A 21,280-nucleotide genomic window follows, 5' to 3' on the forward strand; every position below is an offset into this window, starting at 1 on the left:
TTATATGTGTTGTGAATAGAAGTTGCGTTTTCATTCTCGGACATTCAAATATCTCACGGGGATATAAACTAACTATATATATATGTAACATACGTTACAGTTAACATTTCGAACAAAACAACGTTGTGAATATTAAATTAATGGGATTTTGTGCTGAAAATGAAAGTAAAATTGACGAAGTAAAAAAAAACCAACACGATATTAAACCAAGAGACGAAAAATTATGTCATTCTATGGATTTTGCAGGAAAAACAATTGAGACGTGGATTAGGTTTCTTCACCTGGAATATTTCGTGTTACGTGCTGAAGAGTGGTTGAACATAATTAAAAAGAAAACGAGCGAACAGAATGGAATGGAGAGAGAAAAAAAAACAGAACAAACCTTACAACACAAACACTCATAAGAAAAAGCGCAAGTAGTTCACTTGGTTGTTTTATATTTTTGTTTTCTCTTCACTTGCTGCTACGCATTCTTTGCATCCTACGCTTCAAACGAGTAAATTTTTTTAAATTAATTAAAAAGGGAGGCGAGTACACACTTCACACAAAGGCCATTAATTCAGTGCAGTAATGGAATTAAAGATGTTGGCGTTTCGCATTTTTCTTTTTTCTTTTTCCTTGTTTGTCTTTAGTTGAAAAATATTCTGTACATTACGAAAGGAAAATACCTTTTTATTCCGACACATAACATCAATATCGTCCAAATGCAAAGAAGGCAAAAACAAAGGCACAAAAATCAACAGAGAGAGAGAATGGAAATAGAGAAAACTATATAAATTTATATAAGATGCGCGCAATACGACTCAAACGCATTCTCAAAGGCAAACGAAATGCTGACTTCCTATTTGTTTGGCAAACACACGTCTTGCATTCAACCATCGTCATCGTCATCGTTGTTGTCGTTGTTGTCGCTGTTGTCGTCGTTGTCGTTGTCATTCGTAATTGAAACAGTGATTTTCTGTCACGTTTGTCACACGTCTGTAGTTACTTGTAATTTGCCTCTCCGTCAATATTAATTCGCATGCGATTTTCATCGCATTACGCGCATTCTGTCAAACAACTCGAAAAGATAATTTGCAGTCTCATGTGACGAGGCTGCAATGGAACCAAACGGCAATTGAGACAATTGTTCGTTGAATAATTGCACAATGAATGCAACAAGGGTGGAGAAATAACCAGAAAACACATACACACGGCCAAAGGATGTTTGTCAAAATTTGCTAGCTTCAAAGTATCTTTTATGGAATGGAGTCAGAGAGAGAGAAATGGGGCTGTAGGAAACCAGGATCCGTAATTTGCGTAACAATTCATTCAATTAAATTTATTATCGGCTTTGTTTAGCTCGTCATTGTGATAACTAATGGCTTTCGGTGTGTAATGGAGACGAATTGATGCAGCTAAGCACACTCTCTCTTTGTGCATGTACATGGTAGTAATGTTGAACTACATTTCATGGAAATTTACATACGCTTCCATCCAAATGGGGCACATTACAAACTGACATTCTTTTACTTTGGAATGCAATTGCATTTCAATAGATGCTTATGGATAAGATTCACCCATTAAATCATCGCAATTGGGATAACTGTGGGAATGAAGAAACACTTCAAAGTACAATGAACGAATCGAGAGAGAGAGAGAGAGAGAGAGAGAGAGAGAGAGAGAGAGAAACACAGAGAGAAGTAGACGGGACAAAGAGAGAGAGAGAGATAGAGCGACAGAGAGAGAGAGCAAAAAAGCGAATCAAGAGCTATGAGAATAACACACAGAGAGAGTGAGAAAAGGAAGCAATACAAACACCCACACGAACATTAAAATGTACAACAATTTGAGGTAGAGAAAGTCAAAAGAATATAACTTAACATTATATATTGGTTTTCCACATAATATAGTATGGCAGAAGTTGCAGATGACGAGAAAAAAGTTTTTATTTGTTTTTGTCCTTCTTAATTACATTAATATTAGATTTGTTTTTGTATTTTGTCTAGATATCACTTGGCATATAATTATTAATTTATTTATTTTTTCAAACGAGAATGAATAAAAAAAATATTACAGAAACAGAGACATACAGACATACGAACACGCACATGGATTGAGAGAGACTTTAGATTTTCTCTTACGGATAATTTTTAGAAGCATTGTGTACTCCAGTTGCAGTGGAGGCTATTACATTTGGTACTTCTTTATTACAGCTGCTGCCGCCACTGACAGCATCACCATTACCCGACGGCATATCGCCTCTGTAAATCACTACACTGAGAAAGACAATGGAATAAGAAAAATAAAAATAAAGAAACACATAAAAAACGAACAAATCAAAATGTGAACAACGGAAAGAAAAAGAAACCCAATTGAATCGAATGGTCTGGCCTGAACACAGAAATCAGACGCGGAGAGAGAGAGAGAGAGGAAAAAAAACACAAAATCAATAACACCATCCGGATGTGATTTGTTGTTGCTTCTTCTCTCATCACAGTCAACACTAACAAATTGGATGTAGATCTCAGACTCAAAAATCGTACGCGACACTCGCGCACTGCGAGAGAACAGAAAGGAAATAAAAATTGACATAAAATGCGATTTGGATGTCGGTTATTTTATGTCTCTCGTAAAATCAGTTCTTTTCTTATTGTTACCTTCATTTAGACACACAACAATTTTCCACCATTTTCGTTTGTTTGTTTGTTTGTTTTTTTCAATGAAGAAATGAAAATTGCATGATGAAATTTATTGAGTATGAACGATTTTCAAGTGAATCATGTAAACGTCGAATGAACGATGAGCCTATACTATATAAATAATGCTAGATATGTGTTTGTGTGTTTGTGGATAGAAAAAAATTGATCGATAGGCGCGCTAATAAGCAGTCAAAAACAAAAACAAAGAAAACTAACCCAAAAAAATGATTCAAAACCAAAACAAGTTATAAAATGCCGAGCAGAGCTGATTGAGTTTTGCTGCTTTTTGACTCACTAAAATCTAAAATTAGCTCAAAAAAAAACTCTAATATATATTTTGTTCGTGTGTGTTTTTTTTCTCTCGTTGATTTCGTGTGATGGGCAAACGATAGCGATTTTAGTAACTTACCTATACGGAATATCGCTTAGATTGCTCTGACTATGTGAATGTGGCACTTTATTGCTGACATCTTTTCCAACTCCACACACCGCCAACTCATGCGCTGATCCACTTAAACTTCGATCGCTGCCTCGACGACGTGATAGAACACCGGTTGTGGTTGGGGCTGTTGTACTTACCGATGGCGTCTAAGGTGCAATAAAAATAATCCAAACAAATGCATTGCATGAAAATAGCACATTTAAGCCTAAGTAGAGAAGCTGTCGAGAATTGGTCGACTGCATGACAATTAATACGAACCTGCGATAAAAGCGCCATATTTGGCGGTGCTGTCGTCGAGCTTTTCTTTTTCGCCGCTCCACCAAAACCAAAGAATCGTTTCTTATGCGATGGTTGTATGCCAGTGGCCACCAATGATTTATAGTGTTCGGATCGAATGAATCGTGGGTAACAGTCCTTTTTCAAAAGCAACGCATATATATGTTCGGAGGCTGCATCGAATGTAAAGCGTGACGGTGTTTTCAAGCCGCCTTGAACTTTTTCCATGGTTTTACTATCGATGTTAATTTCGCACGGGGCACCGGGCTCAAGAAATTCCTCATAGATTTCCTTAGTCTTGCGTGCAATTTGCGAATGAGCCGACCGCCGTAGGTCATTTACCGCTGTCCAAAAGCGAATATTTTCATGGGAATACTCTTTACGCAGATAGTTTTGAAATTCCTGTAAACCGGTTGGATCGGATACGAGCTCTTCGATTGAAATGGCCCATCGACGAACTCGTTTTTCTGTCGGCACATCAACGATGCTATTGTTCAGTTGCCAAAACGTTTGATCTTCGGTCACCTAATGAACGATTTTTAAGTAAATCATGTAAACATCGAATGAACGATGAGCCTATACTAGTATAGTATACTATATGTGTTTTTGAATAAAGAAATACATATAAATAAGAATTAAACAAAAATTCACCCAAGGATTAGATGGGAGAGCTGATTGCAAGAAGAAATCATAATCGGAAAATGTTTCCCAGTATTGAGCCAAGAATTCACAAGCTTGTGACATTTTGATGCGTGTTCGTCCGAGTGAAGCCGTTAGATAGTCGACCTCACGTTGCACATCCTCGGAAGTACGGCGACGTGGTTTGCCTTGACGATCACGTGACGGCACCGGACACGGTTCTAAAGGTGTAAATTGGCCAGGTGGCGGGCGATGAACTCTCCAAAATGCACGTTCCTATACAAACACACGGAAATCGAACAAACACAGAAGAGAATGAGGGGGATATTAATTAAATTTCGTGACAGATCGTTCACATAATAATAAATTGATGTGCCAAATAATTTGTACCTGTGAATCGGCAACGATTTTATCGCCTTTCTTCCGGTCCTTTGACAATTTCACTTGCTCTTCGGCTTGCATCGTGATGAAATCCCATTTTGCTTTTAGGTTCTTATGCAAACTAGCCAACGCATCGACTTCATAGTCTTCGAGACCGTGACGTTGTTTATTTCGTAGCGAACGTTTCACGAGGTAAATGGCATATTCAACGTTGTCGGGTGTTTTATGTTGCCATGGCCAATAATACGGTGTTTGAAAACGATAGAGCGACGAATCGTCTTTGACTACAAGCGTTTTGCTATCACTAACAGGAAAAAAGTAGCCATGTAAACATAATTGATTGGCAATGTTCAACGCTTCGGATTCTTCGATCGATAAGCGTTCCATTAACCATTCAATTAAATCATAGCCTGCAAACATTGGAAAATTTCATCGAAAAATATCCAGAAAATAGAGAGAAAGAAAGAGAGAAAAAAATTATTCCTCATTATTATTATTATTATGGCTGCTGCAATGGTGAAATCATCGTAAATTGATTTAAAAAAATGATATTATTAGAACGTGTAAACGAACCCATAAAAGCAGACGGAATCGATGTTAAGAAAAGCTTTTGGCTGCGAACCGGGACGCCGCATTCGGGATCTTGCATCTCTCTCACCAAAATTTCCATCTTATCGAATGCCATGGGCCTCGACAGACGTTCCAGCGATGATGTTGTTTGCGAATGCGGTTGTTGCTGTTGTTGTTGTTGCTGCTGCTGTTGTTGTGCAGTGCTTGCATTTTGCTGCTGTGGTTGATGATGTTGCTGTTGAAACATTTTATACCATACTGATTAACCTTCACGTTCTTTCGCACTCATAATAATAAATGATTACTTAAATCGCTAATCGCTTCAAATTGGCTTTTCGTAAAATTTGCAAACCAAATGCCAGCCGACGGAATTCACGTCATAAATTTTTGATTTTAAAACCAAAAATCTGCTCGGGCAAAAAGGGATGGTTTGGAACAGAACATATTACATTAAATTTTAACGTTCAAATTGTTGGCTTCAACAGATAAACGAGTCCGATTATATGAAAAATACTAGCTAACAAACGAGCATTCGAAAAATGAGTAAACAAATATGTACAATTCTTTTGCATTATTAACTGATTATGACTGCTTTTTCCCCAATTTTGGCTTCATCATTATCTGATTTTGATTGGGTATTTTCCCGTATTATTCTTATTTCCAATGAAATATTCTGAAATTGAAAATAAATGGCTAACAATAGATTTTGATTCCCGTGAAGTGAGTGCTTTCACGTGGGAATTGAGCCGATAGTGGAAGTACCCATCACATTTTTGGATGCATGATGTTTTAAATATGAAAAGTGGAAAATCGTTTTTTGCTCGCACTTGCTTTCGCCGCCTCGATTGTTAGCGCGTGGGTGATGGCGCGTCATTTCATTTAGTGTGACATTTCAAGTGATTGCCCAATTTGCGATGGAAAATTGATTTTATCCAATTAAAAGCTAGTGTGAACATGTGTGTGTGTGTGTATCAAAATGCGTACCGTTGTTGGTTGTGATGGCTGCTGCTGTTGTTGATGTTCTTGTAGGCTATTGACATTGTTATCTGGTGAGTTGCCAGAAGGCTCCATGACCACCAGACAGACGTGTTTTTAACGTCTTCTGGGGCACAACTTGATTCATACACTTAATTCACTAACCACATTCCATAATATACATTCTACGTAAGAACATTTTCGGCTGCAAACAAATTCCCAAAGAGAGAAATCAACAAAGAAATTACATAAAATTATTTGAATTGATAATCAGTTTAAAAGCAATTGAAATTTATCATTTATGATTTATGTGGGACAATTTAAGTGTTGAATTAAAAACTTACTCAAAAATTTGCTAAATTAATATTGGCTAAATGACGGGCATTCGCTTCTCTCTTCGTCTTGTGTGTGTGTCTCGTGTATTGTTTTGTATTCACTTCAAAGTATTTGATCGAATTTTGATTTATTATTGGCATAAAGCTTCGTTATTAATATTATTATTTTTTTGTGTTAAATCCTAATTAAAATGGCGGCCAGAAAACGGTGAATTCTGACCAATTCTGGTGAAATCCTTTTAGCGACTTTAAATCATGTCCCATTTCGATTTCACCACCGTCTTCAATCTGTATCGAAAAGATGAGCAGAAAAATATGAAATATATCAAATATTTGCGACGAGATAACGACAAAAATAAATCGACATAAATCCTTTTTCGCAATGTTGTTGATGTGTGTCGGCGTGTATGTGGTTCAAGACGGAAGTAATTTTGATCGGATTTTCGATGTCGTTAAAAGGTTTTTCAACGAACAAAAAAAACACAAATTCAATATAAATCCATGTGTCTTTTAATCTCATTGAGAAAAATGTTCCAATTCGCTGCGATAGCAGCCATCCAGTATTATTCGAAGTGAATGGAGCTGAAACGCAAAAGTGGAGAGAGAGAGAGAGAGAGAGAGAGAGAGCAAAAAAACAAACCGAACGACGTAAGCGAAAGCTTTTTATGGATTCGCATGTTGGCTATAATATCGTCATAATAAAATGCATTGCTACCTACGCGACGCTATCAACATTGCACTATCACGTTTGCCACGAAATACACACACAACCTCAATTTATTTCGTACATATATTATAGCTGTCAACGGAATGACACGTTATTCATGTCAAAAGTCTCACGAGGCTCAACGCTCAATCATATTCAGTCGTGTGTGTGTGTGTGTGTGTCGCTTTTTTCGTTCGTTCGTTCGTTTTTTCTTTCTTGAAATGTTGACACCTTCATCGAATAAAATGCAGAGTGATGAGTTTTCATGATTTATTTGACGTAATTGCAGCGACATGCAATTAGTAAAAGTTATAAACTGGCTGCAAATGCATTTTAGTGTATAAATAAACCGTTGCGCCGACTGCAATGAGACTATGGCAACGTTGAGTAATAATCGACCATAATATGGTTGGTTCGATACAACAATGGAGCAACCAAAAAGGTCATTATATTGTGGAAAGTGGTCACATTCGGTAATATGGTCACATTAAACGAGTCGGTAGTTAGAATGCCACAAGTCAATTTGTGTTAATTTTTAATGCCCAATTGGAATGTAATTCGATGTGATGTGTTGGGCGCACCCTGCCACAAGAAGCAAATGTCAGAAACTCAATTTGTCAAAATCTTCGGTAGCTCATGCACAGATATTTTTCTTACATGTGCCGTGTATGTACATATATTTATTTATTTTTTTCATGTTATTTATTTAATGCTTCGTTTGAAGTTATATTTATCCTTGAGTAATCTAATTTGCAAATGATCTGGGAATGACGATCTTTCCGGTCGATAGAACCTCTCTCCCCCCCCATTTCTCTCCCTCTCTAATGGAATCAAAAGACCAAAGTACAAAGGGCGAAATAGACTCCGAGAGCAAGCGAGCGAGCGAAGCCAGATAGAGTGTAAGTGGTTGCATATTAATGGAAGAAGATAACCGATACTTATGGATATGATTGAGATTATGTAAGCGATACACAGTCTCTCTGTATCTCTCTTATGACAGTGGCGTATAAGCAGTGTAACATCACAATTTCTTTATTATCTCTGCGTCGCGCGCGCTAATGCATAACCATTAATGAAATGGTGCAAGCCATATGCCGAGAGTGGAACCTGCTGCTGTTTCTGCGACTGCTGCTGATGATGATAACATTGTTGGCGTTGAGAGAGAAAAGTGCGCTGTGTGCACAAGTGAACCTAGGCAAAGGCATCTATTTTTAAACAATGATCTCAATACTTTTCATCCTTTCATCTTTGTGGCAAAATGCATTTTTGCTTGTCTTGTATCAAATATCACAGCAACAAAGGAAATTTTGCCGAGCCACAAAGAGAGAGAGAGAGAGAGAGAGAGAAAGCGCTGAGCAGAAGCAAAAAAGAGGGAAAAAATCGCTGCAGCTTAACACCACATGAGACGAAATAAGGTTAAAAAGTCATCATTCGTGCATAATCTATTTGTTGGGTGGTTTTTGACGAAGTGATGAAATTAAAAGAATGAATGGCACTGCTTTCAGCATCGTGACAAACACAAAGCTACAGCGGCAATGGCAGCCAACAACGAAGGGATGATGAGACAGAGCGAGAGAACGGAATGAAAAGAAGAAACTATCACGAGTGAGTCTTTGCAGCAGATAAGCCATAGAGCAAAGGAAGCATGGTGAAAATGGAATTTAATGTGAAAAGAAAATAAAAAACGGATGCATTGTAAGGGATGTGCGCGCACAAGGCACATGGCTTGGAGAGAGAGGCTTTCTTTTCAACATAATTAGTGGCACTTAAGCATTCAAGAAAATATAAAGCACTTTAGCCGCTTAAGTCCGTTAACATACAAAATATAATATAATACAGGGAGGGAGGCAGCGAGAGAGAGAGATTCGAGTGTGCATCTGGACAAAGTGAGTTTGAGTGTGAACGAAAAAAGCGAAATGGATGGAAGAAATTGAAAGCACGCCGAATAGGTAATTCTCTATAATATGATATTTTTAAAATGAATCTTGTGCGCTTGCTCTCTCGCTATCTGTCTCTTTCCCCGTCTCTCCATCGCCTCATTTCTCTCGCTGTGTATCTGCATCATTTTCTCATCCGTTCGTGTGTCACTTGTCGTTTTCAATTTTTCGAGATGCATGGATTCTGCTCTCAAGCCCATATTATATGGATTCTGTGATGATCTTTGTGAGTGTTGCTTTTATTCGTTCAACTCTCTCAACTGTAGTGTCGTTAGTCGTTCAACAAAAATGATGACAATGAATAATTTAATTATAACCCAGCGAATGTGCAACATTGTCGAGTTTAAAACGAACCCACCGTCAACTACTTCACTCACACATCTCAACTTCTTCGATCTCACTTTCTCTTTCACACTTCCTCTCCTTTACTCTTTCATTTTCTATCCTTCACTTTATCTCTGTCTCCGTCTTCGACTCGTTGGCCTGCCTTTAATTTGCCAAAAGAGTGTGTGTGTGTGTGTGAGAGAGAATATTTTATGGAAAATATGTCAACATATTCTATAACTATTTGGCCGTATTGTCTATCTGCGAGCTTTTTGTCGCTGCCACTGTTTTCATTTGTCGTAATAGCAAATGCAGATATAAATTTTACATGGTACTTGAGCGAATGAGCTACTTGAACATTTTACCAGCGCTCAACGACGAGCGATGAACCGGTGCGCTCACAACACCGAAAAAACGAGAGCAAAGCAGCAGCAGCAAGCAAAACGCAATATAAATATTTTATTACATTGAAATATGCATGCCCAAGTGTGTTCTCATTGTGTGGCTTTTGCGAAAGAGTGTAATTTCAAAAATTAGCCCGTGCTTTTTTCCATTCCACTATATGCTCGTCGACATTTACACTACCCGCAGCTCGGGATACATGGTAGATTTTGGTTTGGTGTACCTTTCACTGCCGCAAACAAATCAACCCATCGAATTTTAATATCGTACAATGTTTTTGCTTGCTACAATTCTTATCCTAATGACTAACTTCTCGGAAACATGTGATTCACGAAGTGTAATGCCATTTTACGGCCAACATTCATTTAATTTTATTTTATTCTTCTGTTTGTTTTCGGCAGCAAGTCTTCGTTTGACTGGCTTTCCTTGGCTGCTTGATGTGAGTGGAACGAAAATCGAACGACAGTTTTGATTTTCGTATAATATGTGAAGGGGGGTCTGCTCATTTATAGCGTAATAACTTTACATGGAAAGTACCATATTCTTGTCTCCGTTCGCGATTAAAGTGATGGAGGAACAAGACATGCTTGACGATAGTAAAACGCGTTTGATATGATTGTGTTGGCTGTTGTCGTTACCATACTGCTACTGCATATGAAACAAAGAATACGAAAACTTTTTTTTTTATTCTTCCGAATCATTACTCCGTACTTTTCGAAAGTTGTTATTCTTTCGCTTGGCGCGCACGTTAAATGACACATGTATCGATATATATGCGTATGTCAGATACAATGCGCGCGGAACAAGATAGCACCAAGCAACGATTCCGTAGTCTGAATCATCATCAACGGAGAATAAAAGTTTTCTTCCCATTTTGCACATTATGTACGCTCTTATTGGCTCTCTTTCTCTCTCTCTCTCTCTCTCTCTCTCTCTCTCTCTCTCTTTGCCACAGTAAATTATTTCGTCCCAATAACTTTCATTCCATTTCATTCTACTACTGCAATTTCGTTGGTTGGCTCGTTTCTTTTTTCTTCAACTTCAACTTCATCTTATTTTTCTCATATGTCGACAGTCTTTGGCTATCATGCATATACGACCAAGTTTCATATTTCGATTTTCGAAGGCAAAGATAAGAGTGAATGCATGGAAGAAGTTTCAAGATCCTTCGACATAAAGAGAATGAGAAAGAGGCACGGAATCAAATCATCGAGCGATAGTTTTACAATGATTAGTTTTGTAAGGGAATGTTCTCTTTGTGTGTTGTTGCAATGTGTGTCTGTCCTCGCTCCACTGCATCAATCGTTTAACAGGAAGATGACATGGCAAAGAAAATGTGTTAAAAAAAAAATTCGAAATCTAAACTTAGTACAAAGGAACATCTTGATGATGTATATGTATGTGTCTCTGTATGTGTGTGCAGAAAAAAATCCTTCAAAAACGATGCTAAACAAATATTGTTCATCACAACAACAAAAATTTCAAACCATTTGATTTACATGTTGAAAAAAGAAGCAGCAACAGCAGTAGTGGCAACACGTTGAAATATAAATAAAATGTCTATCATAAAAATCATGGGAAATGGGGAATTTGCGTATGTATGCAACGAGAAATATGATTGCATGTATAAAAAACTGCACAGGCCAAAAAGAAAACAGGAAGAAACGGCGTTTAACAAAAAAACTTTTCCTAATCAACGGGAAAATATGTTGCATGTTACTGTATATTATTTTTGTGAAATGTTTTCATTGTGAAAGAGAGCGAAAAAAAAACGCTTTTGCCCTATTAAATATTTCCAGTCATCAAGCATCAGCTTAGCATTAGATACAATATATAGAATTATGTATAAAAAGGGCATATATTGCTATGGGTAGGGAAAAAATCGCAATTTTTGACAAACAAAAGAACAAAATGGAGAGAAAGAGAGAACGAAAGTGAGATAGAGAGAGAAAGAGAAAATCGAGGCAACGACTAACGGAGATTCATTTTACTGGGGACACAGAGCATATAAATGCCAAATGTTAGATGCCATATACGAATGCGTATTCGAATAGAAAGTGGAAAATTGAGTGCAAACCATCATCAACGGCAGCAGCAACAACAGTAAAAATACCAGCAGCCAAGTCGAGCAACGACAACAACAATAACAACAGCGGCAATTTTTTTAACAATAGATCATAAGTATGGGCTTGTATAGGCGGAAAATGAACGACGTGAATGGAGGCCATCGAAGCGAATGAACGACGAAGCTGTGGTTTAGCTGCGCTATCGAAAAGATTGTACACATTTTGCAACGGCATGCCATGGCAATGAAAACGGAAAGTAATCGCATTGCGTTTGATTTTGGGCATATGGCATTTTATCGAAAAACGAATGTACATAAAGTCAAAGGTGACTGGTAGGTTTTATGTGTAAGAACGGGGTGGTTAGGTTTTTTCTTAGCCCGAGTATTATGGACCGGTTTCGATTAGATTTTCGGTGCAACCATCGAGTAATCGGAAAATTGTCCAATAAATTGATTCCTAATTTGTTCCAAGGGTGCGTAAATCTCTTTTACATAAAGATTCACATTGCGAATTGCCGCTGTATGGCCTTTTTTCCCTCTCTCTCTTTCTGTGTCCACCATAAACCATAAACAACCTATCAATATCAACGGTAATGTGTTTGTACCCGACCCCACTCTTTCTCTCATTTGTTTTGCAATTCCCCTTCCATAGTACGTCACGCATAACTCAAAAAGAATGAATTTCGAAATAACATTATGTCGGGGCTCATCAACATTTTTTTCGTTTTTGTTCTTTTTGTGAGAATTTTTCTCTCCATCGTCGTTTTGGTTTGTTTGAAATGTTTTCGGTTGCAAATGTATTATGAGGCTCATTTTTTTTATTGGTTTTCTTGGTACTATCTCATTTTCGCAGCGTCAATCGTATTTGTATCGGTTTTGAACGGGCTCAAAGCCTAAGCAGTTTCACAAGAAGATCGATATTGACAGAAAACTTTTTCAAATCTATACGAGAAAATAAATTCGCGCACGTACGTTAGTCTTCGTGCAATGGTTATAGATTTTCTTCTGTTTTTTTTCTTTTGGTATGGTCGTGATGGTACTGTCGTCGCTTTCGGGAAATCGTTATATATCGTTTGGGTTAAAAGGTGATTAAATTGATTGTTTCATATGTTTTTGTCGTCGTCATCGTCGTCGTTGTAATTGTTGTTTTGTGAATGTTGCTCGCCTTTTGTGTGCCCATTAGGGTGGTCCAAACTGATTTATCATGGTGAGGTATACGCTCCCAATAGCCTAAAATTGAATTGGGCTCGAAACTAGCTGATTCCCTTTTTAAGATAAAAAAAATGTTAAAATCTAGTGGTCGATATAGCCGTACTTAAATTGGCTTTTTTGACCTATTTTTCAACATATATGTCGTCTAAGTGATAATTGATAAAAGCTATCAAGGCCATTATCTCCTTACTGATAAGTAATAAGTGATGACTGTCTGCGGCGAAATCGTAGGTTTCGGTGAGATCTAAAACTTTGCTCAACAAAGTTCTGCTCCATGGCATATGGGGTACGAGTTTTTGGAGAAAAACCGAAAGAACGCAAAGAAATCCGTGTAACTGTATAGAAAAATATCAATTTTTCCCACTGAAAATTTTGTTATTTCTCTTTGGGTGGATTCAAATTCTGCGGCCTAGAAACCCATAAAAATGGCTGCTTTGAACAAAAATTTACTTTTGGTGGAAAAATGTGATTTTTTCGATACGTGAACACTACTAGAAAATTTTAGTTCTGAGATTATTCGATTTTTGTCATCAGCATAGTCAATCTTAAGGTAATTTGAGGCGCTGAGTTCGAATTTGGTGTTAAAAATACACTTGGAACCATGCATTTTTACAATATGGCTGAATTTAAAAAAAAAACCATGTTTTTGTTCTTAAACTTTTTTGGGAAGAAACATTAGCTAATTTTTGACAACGGATTCGTGTTCAGCGTCCCAGATTCGATTTGAATAACCTATGGGTTTTCTATCAATATATATGTTGAAAAATAGGTCAAAAACAGCCATTTTAAGTACGGCTAGTCCACTAGATTTGAATATATTTTTATCTTAAAAAGGGAATCAGCTAGTTTTGAGCCCAATTCAATTTTAAGCTATTGGGAACATATACCTTGCCATGATAAATCAGTTTGGACCACCCTAGTGCCCATATTATTTTTTTGCTCTCTCTCTTTCTCTTCCATTTTGATTTCTCTAGTTTTGCTTCGGGACGTAAAACAAAACAAAAAAAAATTGATTATAACTTTCGACAAACATGCAATGGATCCAGTGGCTTAATAGCAAAGAAAAGAAATTTTGGTAACTTTGTGAATTGTTCCAGCTGATTTTTACCCACTCTTTCTCTTGCTCAATTTTCCCACTCTTCCGTTTACGCCTTGCATGTTGTGGTGTGCTCTCGTTCGTAATTCGAGTGCCCCAGCTCATGCAATATTTTTTCTCTATTTGGTCGTTAAGCCTTCACTCAATCGAAATACATGCAATCCATGCGATATATGTTTGCCACATTAATTACACTGCAATGGCATTTAATGTGCCGTACATGAAATGGGAGTCAAGCTGTTGTGCTTTAATTAGATTTGCCGAAAAAGAAAATATTCGCGTTTGGCGCGCATTTTTATATTCGCTGTCGGAACGGGCGTTGGAGAGAGAGAGAGTGCGCCCACTTTTTATGAGATTTTTACTAGTCTGTACCCAAGAGAAACCAATCAATTTACTCTACGCTAAAAGAATGCCAAGTTTAAGTAGTTCAATTTATTTTACACTGTTTAGACGCCCGCCAAGTTAAAAATGCACTGAAGATTCGGCGTAATTTCGGTGTGAAATAACTTAAGTTCAATACTATGTGTAATACAAATATATGCATTCAACTCAAGTTAAATGACTCCAACGTAACACCTTTTGTCCAGTATATTTTTAACTTGAATTTGAATTATCATTATGCAACGCCATCTATATGCTAAATTAAAAATATACCGGACAAAGAGTGTAGCTTCGGAGTAATTCAACTTGAGTTAAATATATATATTTGTATTACAAATAGTATTGAACTTAAGTTATTTTACACCAAAGCTACGCCGAATCTTCAGTGCATTTTTAACTTGGGGGGCGTCCAAACAGTGTAAAATAAATTGAACTACTTAAACTTGGCATTCTATTAGCGTAGAGTAAATTGATTGGTTTCACTTGGGTAACCATTACCCAAAACACGCTATTTTCGTAATTTTTTTTAGTCAGGATTTTGAGTCATCTGCTATCCATTTGTCTGACCTTATTATGACAAACGACTTTATGATTTGTTTTTTTTCTATCACTCCCCCTCTCCCCTTCGAATGCAACGTTTCAACACGTCAATAATTTAAACTCTTGGGTGCGAAATGAATATGTGAGAGAGGTGTTTGTCGAAATCAATCAATTCAAAGATTATTATTTCGAACAAAATTTTATGAAATAAATGATATCTTCCAGCAAGAAAACCGAGAAAAAACAAGGCTCTTCAAAGAAAATATCAAAAATGGTGCGTCTCTTTGAATCAACTGGCAGACAAATAATCAATACATCGGCAGCGCGTTCAGTTCTAATTTTTTGCTATAGAAAAAATCCAGCGTAAAATTACGTCGATTCGTAGTGTCCATAAACAAATATTCGTAATGGGAATCGAGAGCAAAGAGAAATAATAAAAAACAACGACTGGAGCAACAAACATTAGAAATCGTAGTTTGTTGAAAGATTCAACTGGCTGGGTGAAATCGTTTCGTTCCACAGCGCGAGTGGCAACGGAGTTTTACTATGCGCGTCTCGACAAGCATAAATTTGAAGCGTTTACAATATATATATATATATATATATCGAAAGCAATCAGCAAATAGTTTGGCATGTGCGCGCGAGATGTAACGATATGTTGTCCGCCAAATGCTTTTCGCTTTTTCGTCTCCGCTAGTATTCAGACGAAACTTGGTTTTGTTTTGGATTATCCACTTTATTTGCTTCGCATCGAACATTACGTACAGATACATTTTTACGGTTTATCAGTTGAGCCTTTTAATTTTTCATCCTATCCACGGTTCGATTAGTGTGGTGCATAGTATATTTCGGAAATCCTCTAACACCGTAAAATGAATAGAACACAACGAGAATGAGGGGGAGATAGAGATACATGCTTACACATAGAGACAGAGAGAATTGTGGCGTAAGCACTTTATGGATGAATTATGCTTTTGGCAAATATTTTTGTTATTTTTATGTTTTTGTTTCATCTTACGAAAATCCACTACTTCTTCTATTTTTTTGTCGGTCGTCGATTTTAGGGCTGTGGCTGTCACTCAATTTATCGCTCTAACTGTTCTCCCTCACTCTTTTTCGGTGGCACTTCTTCGATTTTTTTTTATTTGACGTTCTGATTTTTGGTAGATATTTTTGCGCACTGTTTTTGACTTGATGATTATTCTGATGACCCTGGATAAGTGTGCTATTCGCCTTACTTAAACTTTCACTGTCTGTATGTGTCTGCGTGCGTGTTATACATACACTATTCACACTCGACGAAATCACCCGCAATAATGAAAACGGAAAACTTGTCATATCGAAGTGAAGTAGCACAAATCTTATATGTGTGGAAGGAGAGGGATGAGTTGAATGGTAAAAATACCATCGAAAACAACGACGTTTCTCGCAATTATCGAAAGCTCTCGTTCAATCAAATTGTTTATTATCGTAGATTCTACGTAATTCTTGTCTATTTTTATCCATTCTATTAGATGTTCTTTCGTTGTTCTTTTCGAACTTTTGACATAAGTTAAGGCGTGTAATGTACAGACACAACGAAAACAAAGGCTTCACGTCTAATTGTCTGACCAGTTTTTACGTCAAACAAATTCGGAGTTGTAATTAAATGCGATTGATGTTGTTTGAACTTTAATTTCATCCTTTTCATTCGTGGTGTTCATGTTGAACTTTGAGTTTTTGGTAAAACTCGATTTAGAACAAACCAGTGGATACAAAGAGAATTACTAAATAGATAACATCATATGAATAGCGATTTGTAATCGATTTATATTCAGTGTTCTCTCACACATACAAACGCATACAAACGCATGCACACTGACACGCTGAGGCAAAGTATGGGGCAGAGACACCGAGCAAAGCTCATATTGTGACTTGCTCCGAAATCCTCGAATGACATTCACGAACTTGGTGGTGCTGCTCTTCTTCTCATAGCCAGTGTGCCATATCACACTCTCGAAATGTAAATTGAAACGCACAAACGCGAAATAGGCACTTTGCGTTTCAACGAACGTCGTCCATTCCGGGGGAAAATGAAAAGAACAACGAACATTTTCTGCTTGTAAAAAGAATATGAGAAATATTAGAACCACTTGAACAACGATATTATTAGATATTTTGTTCTCCCTTTGCCTTCGCTTCAACGGTAATGTTTATGTTTGCGTTTTTATTTCATTTTCACTGCTAAAATCATTTCGTTGCGATATTAAATGAGATTTCATTCTATCGATTGTGCATGACGAATCGTTAGCGTTTCATAATAATGGCTTTGCCGACTTAGCTTTCGAAGTCTAGTCGGAGTATTGCGTTTTCTTTCTCTTTCATAAATATACACACATTACAATCAACCGATTGTTTTTCTTTCCCTTTTTCACTCTCTTCGCGCAATGTTGTTTCATTTTCTTCATTGCATTCACTTTTTACGAAGGAAAAAAAATTGCAAGAAAATCTCGATACACTGAACCACATTTCACACACTGTACAACAAAATTACGAATTAAAATTAATAAATATTCCAGATAACAATGAAAAAAGTATATTTTCGAAATTATCACTGATAAAAATGAATATTTTTTTTACGATTTTTTTTTCTCACACGCACACTTCGAATTTCTGCTCAGCACCACCAAAAATTTGCTTCTGGTTAGTTTTTCCATTTTCATCCTTTTCGTTTCGCTACTTCTTCTTCTTCTTTTTCGTTTTCTCTCTCTCTCTCTCTCTCTCTCTCTCTCTCTCTCTGGTTGTATGGCTGTGCAAAGACACCGTCAGTGTGTTAGTGCACACAGTGGGATTTATACGTGTGTTTTCCGTATTTTCTTTTCCAGATGGAAATTCGTTCGTATGCGTACACGTATGCGATAGATTGGGGCCAAACGCGCGCGCGTGTGTGTGTATGTGCGTTGCGAAGCGCAATTTGCGTGTGTATTAGTCTGGTGGATGACGGCCATCCGGGTTACAATCACAGTGTGCCTCCTTCATATACGCGCTGTGTTTGTGTGTGTTTTCCAACTCCTACACATGAAATCGGTCGTTTGTGTGCGTTCGAAATCGTGCCACACTAGGCCTGGTGAAAGTCATGATTGTTTGGTTTTTTCGTTCGTTCTTCTCTCGCATCGCGCGATCTTACTCTCGCTCCCATCCATTCAACCACTATCTTTGCATCACATCGAAACGAACTTTCCATAAAACTATGCCATTGTGTATGTGCGATATTCCTATCGATGCGTTCGTTGGTGTGTGTGTGTGTGTGCTTATGCGAACGCTTCTATGGTGCTGCTATGTATATTTGATGGGATTTGTGTATTCGCGTATAATTCATAACGCGCGCGAATATTTGTGATTAACATGTACGTGATTGCTGGCTGATATTCCATGTGAATGTGTCTGTGTGTATTCCCATTTCCCAATCTCACAATCGGCTCGTATAATTCCAATGCGACGTTCTTTTCTTCTTCTCCTCTGTTTATACGACAGTGATGATGATATGGCGACAATAGATCATCAATTATTTAATCACATTGTGATTTCAGAGTGAGGCGAAATCCGTTTTATTTCGGTCATTTTACTAGGCAAACTCGACAACACAATAAAAGAAAGTTCGCATTTCATATTTATAAGCGTAGGCTTGAGGCTTTCAGGCAATGGCTCTGACCTTTTGCTATGGCAATTTTTCTTGGTTTCATTTTTCTACCTCTCTCTTGACATCATTAAGTCTGAATTGATTTGCCCACCTAAATGAAACCGGTTGCACTCGAATGGCATTTTCTCTCTCTCGTGACCATCACTTATTTGACATTCGGGGCGAGAAAAATGTTTTCCAATTTTGGTATTTGACTTGTTGGCGTATGTGCAATGATGCGCGTCTGTGTGTGGTAGTGCGAGTCAGCCCAATCCCAAAATTATTTACTGAATGAAAACTATATTCAAGAAGAATGTTCATGTCATTGTCTCATATTTCATGGATTTTCTTCGATAGCATCCCAAGCACACATTTATCGTCAAACAAATGATTGCGCATGCGATGCGATATTTGGATACGTGTATTTGTTTGTATAGCACGAATGGAATTGGATGCTATTCTCTTTTGCCAGTATTTGTGCAGCAGAGAACAGAAGCTTTACACATTGATAGAGGCAGAACAACAACAACGACGCACAGTGTGCGACTATGAACACAACAAAGATCCTATCAAACGGTATACATATGAATCAGTCGATTCTTCGGAGCGGTTTTAAATAGGATGGTGGGAATCTGTCGAAAGCATGATGTGTGTTTATGGATTCCGTCGCTGTACCATATGTATATCGCGCGCACTTTGATACACCAACACATTCACCGAGAGAAAGAGAAATGGCTTGGAATGAAAAAGAATTATATCTGGAGCGCGGTGGTCGTCGTATGCAAGCATATCAGCTGCAAAACAATAGGACGCACATCAAATGCCAGCATTGATACTGCTGCTGCTGCTGTTGCTTTCATTCGGTTCGTTGTCTTACCAGAGAGACACGCAAATCGATTGATATTTGGCACACCTCAATGCGAATGAGCGATAATAAAACGCACATGACGTGAATTCGTTTTACCGTAAGCCATTCAATTACGGGGCTTTGTTATATTTGCTTACACGGATTATTTTCACATTTTCCAAATGGTGTTCACATATCGATAAGCCGAAATGGCCCAAATCTATCAAACAAAATGAAGAGCATAGCACAGCACAGCACAAAAACACCTGTAAAAATAGCGTCGCGAACTTATCCATTTAATCAAAATTGGCATATGCCATACACGAATCGATTTTGATCATTTTGTTTGTTTTTTCAATTTTATCAATGTACCAGAAATCATGCGAAGACTACATCTTGTGTGCAGTATACAGTGAATTTTACCAGGACGTGATGAAAAACACCTCGCCTAATGATGTTGACATAGGTGAGTGGTTTACCTGAATCCTGGCTCTTCGAGACTCAATTGTTGCTGCACTTACTGTTCATTCCATATCCATGAAAAATAGGACATTAAAACAACGGCAGCAGCGGAAAACATTCACTGTAGTATTTTTTTGCTCTCTCACTCTCTCTTTCTATTTCTTCTACCTCTACGTTTCAACAACAAAATCCAATGGCTTTATCCATTCCCACCATTCATATCCAATATTATGCGATTTTTTTTCCTCCGCCGTTTGTTTACATATTCATAAATCTATTTTCAGTTGAGTTTACCTCATATACGAGCCACGGCTGACGCTATTCCATTGTACCAAATTGAGCTCTGTCTATCATTCGGTGCGATATGCCTTGCGATGGATTGCAATAAGTCAATGACGTCTATGCACTGTGATTCATCGTTAGATAGATAGCGAGTGGAAAAAAAGGTGTACATACGTATTCATTTAGCCCACACACATTCCATCAGCCTTTTTTGAGCGCACATACTCCTTGTATATCGTCACATACAAACACGCAAGCACACATATGAGTGTGATGTGCTGATGACGGTGACGGCACATTTATTTAGATTCAGTGCATGTAATTTAAGCGAAATAATTCTAGTAAAAAGTAAAATGATACTTACGGCAATCAACAAAGCAGTTTATCAAATATACAACATTGTTGAAACAACAACAATACACAGACGTGAGAAAAAAATCCAACGACCGATGTTACGCACTATAAAATCCGAAATGTAAGTGAAAAAGAGATGTACACATATTTCGGTGGATTTTGCACATTGCCGAGAAATTTTCGGCTTCCCACTATTTCCTATACGGCTTATTCCATTGAACGGAGGGATCCAATTGTAAATATTTAAACAGCCTATGACCGATAAACGGTGTTATGTGCCGTGCATTTACTCGGTGCGAGGCGATAGAGTGTTACGAGTGAGTGAGTGAGAGGAAGGCAGTAATGAGACCCACCTTCTCATACACAACACGCTTCAATGGATAAAAGATAGTAAATTGAGCAGCAGCAGCAGTAGTAGGCTACATACTTTCATCCGAATGCGATTTTCAAGAGTGTTCGTTTGCTGTATACTCGGTTGACTTAATATGCTTAATTGTTTGCGATGAAAAGTGCTGGCTGCTCGTATTTAATCCGCTCTGCACTTTCCCACTCTGCGTACGTTCACATTCACTTTGCTCAGCATTATTTAGCGTACACACTTCCATCGGAGTATTTCATTACTATTCGATAATTTTAGAAGCATTCTACAACTTGTGCATATTTTAAGCGCATACGGTTCGAAATCGAGGATGAATTATAAACGGAAGCCGAGAGA

The 21,280-nt window shown here is 37.6% G+C and overlaps 1 protein-coding gene across 13 annotated transcripts in view; it reads right to left on the reverse strand.

The window, feature by feature from the left end:
- The window catches only part of LOC129569560 (mucin-4), a 21,341-nt gene extending 3,670 nt beyond the window's left edge, over positions 1-17,671 (reverse strand). For 2 of the 13 annotated variants that reach the window (XM_055448486.1, XM_055448481.1), the window contains exons 1-9: positions 17,604-17,671; positions 6,309-6,587; positions 5,974-6,169; positions 4,993-5,224; positions 4,429-4,829; positions 4,051-4,314; positions 3,382-3,924; positions 3,091-3,269; positions 2,124-2,258 (exon numbers count right to left, since the gene is read on the reverse strand). In XM_055448486.1, the coding sequence (XP_055304461.1) occupies positions 2,124-2,258; positions 3,091-3,269; positions 3,382-3,924; positions 4,051-4,314; positions 4,429-4,829; positions 4,993-5,224; positions 5,974-6,060 (1,841 nt within the window). In that variant the 5' untranslated portion in view covers positions 6,061-6,169; positions 6,309-6,587; positions 17,604-17,671. Of the gene's footprint in view, positions 1-2,123; positions 2,259-3,090; positions 3,270-3,381; positions 3,925-4,050; positions 4,315-4,428; positions 4,830-4,992; positions 5,225-5,973; positions 6,170-6,308; positions 6,588-15,980; positions 16,726-17,581 lie in introns of those variants that run through there. The other 11 variants (XM_055448485.1, XM_055448482.1, XM_055448487.1 and 8 more) reach the window with 8 other exon arrangements.
- Positions 17,672-21,280: the final 3,609 nt, after the last annotated feature.

Source organism: Sitodiplosis mosellana, unplaced genomic scaffold, assembly GCF_009176505.1.
Source record: "Sitodiplosis mosellana isolate CC-2019 unplaced genomic scaffold, AAFC_SMos_1.0 Smas_scaffold_38, whole genome shotgun sequence".
Classification (NCBI taxonomy): domain Eukaryota; kingdom Metazoa; phylum Arthropoda; class Insecta; order Diptera; family Cecidomyiidae; genus Sitodiplosis; species Sitodiplosis mosellana.